Source organism: Malaya genurostris, chromosome 2 (genome assembly GCF_030247185.1).
Source record: "Malaya genurostris strain Urasoe2022 chromosome 2, Malgen_1.1, whole genome shotgun sequence".
NCBI classification, from domain to species: Eukaryota; Metazoa; Arthropoda; class Insecta; order Diptera; family Culicidae; genus Malaya; species Malaya genurostris.
The window spans coordinates 192,711,826-192,715,304 of NC_080571.1; the positions used below are offsets into that span (position 1 = coordinate 192,711,826).

The 3,479-nt window shown below is 39.7% G+C and overlaps 1 protein-coding gene across 1 annotated transcript; it reads right to left on the reverse strand.

Annotated features, from left to right (window-relative positions):
* Positions 1–213: 213 nt before the first annotated feature.
* On the reverse strand, positions 214–2,960 carry LOC131431178 (segmentation protein even-skipped). Its single transcript, XM_058596739.1, has 3 exons — positions 2,699–2,960; positions 2,046–2,239; positions 214–1,040 (listed from the first exon to the last, which is right to left on the reverse strand). Exons 1-3 carry the CDS (start codon positions 2,820–2,822, stop codon positions 438–440), a joined length of 921 nt encoding a protein of 306 aa, XP_058452722.1. The 5' UTR covers positions 2,823–2,960; the 3' UTR covers positions 214–437.
* Between the last annotated feature and the right edge of the window lie 519 nt (positions 2,961–3,479).

Sequence of the window (3,479 nt, forward strand, 5' to 3'; positions counted from 1 at the left end):
AGTCATTACTGATTTCATTTGTTGAATATTCAATTCATTTTAGTCTTATATTTACATTTTATACAATTGCCGTGATCTATGTACAAAAGGTCTTAAATAATAGAAACTAAAATAACATTTGACTAAATCGTCGATCGATTCTATTATAATTATCTAAAAAATTTCGATCACTTGAATGCATTTGATGCAAACACATTCGCCACTGCAATAAACATGTTCAGTTCTCCTAAAGTGTTGATTTTTATCGAGGATTCAAATACTTTCGTAATAAAAAGACAGAAAACCAAATATGTCTAACGTGATATTCCTAATAAATATAAATGGCACCATCTCCGCCATTAATGGGAGAATCTAACAAGGTACTGCGCATGTCAAATAATATCGAATCATTTGATATAACTAAGGGAACAAAGGGCCGTGAGAGCTAACAGCATTGATTACAATTCCGATTTGTATGGTTTGAAAAGTTTTGGTTTCTCCGGTGAGGGCGTCAGAATCGTTTGGCTCGGTGTCAATGTAGCTGTAATGAGCAAACCTTGTGCGGATCCATTCAGTGACTTTAGCGGACTAGTTGTGCTGTTGGAAGTTGATGAAGAAATATCCAGTTTCGATTTATCTGAAACAGGACTGAGCGAAAGTGCTGAATGCGGCGATGATGGACTTTGAAGATCATGCGGGGGAGTGTGCGGCTTTGGAATGGATAGCGGTGTGTATCCTTGAGGCATAGTACTAAGCATTGCAGCGGCGGTCGTTGGATACGGTGGGGTTTGCAGCGACGTGTTTCTTTGTGGAATCGGATAGGGAGCATACCGGTAGCCATAAGAAAAATGACTAGTGGTAGCCGTCGGCATTTGAGGTGGTATAACTGGCATCTGGGGCAGCATGGGAGCTGGTGGATATCCGTATGGCATTCCGACGGAATTTGCCGCCGCTTGCAGGATCGATGCAGCGAACGCGGGATCAGAATATACTGCAGCGTATGGCCAGGCAACGGCAATGCGTTGACGTTTATCTTTCATGCGACGGTTCTGGAACCAAACCTGAAATTAACGAAAAAGGAAATTGTTAACAATCATTTTTTAAGCAATCTGTTTTGAAACTTTAATATTTTGTCGACTCGGTCTCGTCTCGTCACACGCATCAATAAAAATGATTCACACATCGAAGGCTTGCCGGAATATGCAGCCTGGGAATGGTCACTTAACACCTCGGTGGTAAATATTATATATATCTTCCATATCGAAGAAACACTCAATTATTCACATTCAGTAGCCAAAAGACTGCCATAAAGTCAATGTTGTTGATGAAACATAAAATATTTTAAGAGGAACAATCGAAGAATAGGAAAGAGAAACGATTATGATGATGAAACGGAGCACGAGAAGCGGTCGCTATCGGCAGACTGAGATTTGAATAAGATGCGGCTTCGCGGTCTGTGCTTATATGCTTTTACCAATAGGGCGGTACATCAATCGCACGTTGTATGGTGAGTGATAATTACATTAATTTTATAATAGTTATACGATAATTATTAAACAACTAATATTTTGTATTGCTACGCCACGCAGAAAAGAGAACGTAAGAAATCGTGAGAAATTATTGACGCATGCGGCGAAAAGAATTCAAACCCACTGATTAATTGCTTGTTTGAGATTATGTTAGCAGGTCCATGTTAAATGCCCCTGTCAACAGTACGGACATCCAAAGGGAGGATTCAAAGTAAAGGCCCTAGGGCAAGAATACATTCCTGCGGTGCATGGATGAGCGAAGGATCTTCCGTGCGCATATTGTTTTATGAAGTCTGAGGAATTCGTGAGCCGTTGTATGTCATGCTGAGAAAGGTTGGAACAGGATCATGCGTGCCGAATACAGTCCAACTGTCCAACTGTGATTTAATGTGGCACCAGTGTGCCAATGGTAGTTGTTTATATGTAAATGTTTATGTTTCGGCATCCAAACGACTCGAGACATGCTGTTTTGGCTTGTTTTTGTGTTGTCATTACAAACGACCGTCGAAAAAAAAGATATTTTTTTCTAATACCAACCTTAATGGTAGACTCCGGAAGGTTTAACTGAGCGGCTAGTTCACATCGCCGTGGTCGAGAGACGTAATTTTCTTTGTAGAACTCCTTCTCAAGTCGGGCAAGCTGATCTCTAGTGAAAGCGGTTCGGTACCGGCGAACAGATGGGTCCAGTGGTGCCTGTTGTTGATTGTGCTCTGATGGTGGGCTGTTACAGTCTGAAAGAAGTAAGTAGACAATCGAAATTTAATATTCTTTGTGTTTCAAACAGTTCGAATAGGATGTAGATGTAAAACAAATATACATTAGCAGAACCGCCCCATTTTCTAAGGGGCAATTAAAGTATTTGTTTTCCAGTTTTCGTTTTTACCTCCATATACCGAAGTAATAAACGAATTGGAAAACTTCGTGTTCTGTGGATTTGTGTGGACTGTTAGCTTTCATAGAGCGATTAGGCCTCGTAATCCGGTTTAGTGCTACATTTACATTTATATTATTTAGAAAGTTGAGTGGGATTTTTTATATCGAAGCTATTCAAAAATATCTTAACAAATAGGCCAGAATTTGAAAATGATTGTAATTTCGAGAAACCATGTTACGCGATCTTTGTTTAACTGGAAGTTGTATGTGTTTTTTTTTACAAAAGCGTATTATATTATTATAAGTTATTAACTTACCACTTAGTGGTGATAGTGGTGGCGAAGATTTAGAATTGTATTGATGTGCATTGAGTAAATCCACAGATATCGACTGTTCACGGTGTTGAATTGCATCCATAGCGTAGTTGCGGAATCCCTGCATTTTGATTCACTTTTTTCCAATTATATGAATCACTAATGAACGGTTTACAATACCAGTCACTTTATGTTGTATCACGAATGATTATACTTCTTCAGATCACATTCACACCCAATTGGTTTAACTTAATACTGTTGCTTTTATTCTAATCACGAGTTTGCTACTAAAGGTTCGAAGCTGCGATCAGCACTTTTTTCTTGTTTATTACTACCCGCGGAGCAACAACATCCGTTCGCAAAAGCTGGCTTAAAACTGGTTGTAAGAAGTGCAGCATGAGATCGTTAAATACCCCTGCATTATCGTGTACGATGGGCGTTCCCGTATGCTAACAAAAACTGTTTATCCTATCCATGTTTTGTGCCTTAGCAACGAAATAAACGAATGAGAGAGAGCGAGAGCATCGTGTAAGAAAAAGACAACTCCTAACTTCATCAATGCTTCGTGTATGGGTATAACTTCGTTTTCCGGGTGAGTGGGACAAACAGCTTTGCGATAGTTTACGTCTCTCTAACGTTCTCCATGATGTTTCGTTGCAAGCACTCAGCAGCTTTGATTGTATACACTCTTACTCTTTCATACTGCAGTATGGGACCACGGATGGAAGCGTTTCGCCTAGCCGCAAGGATTATTATCCTTTTTGCGATTATTAGCGCATGATAT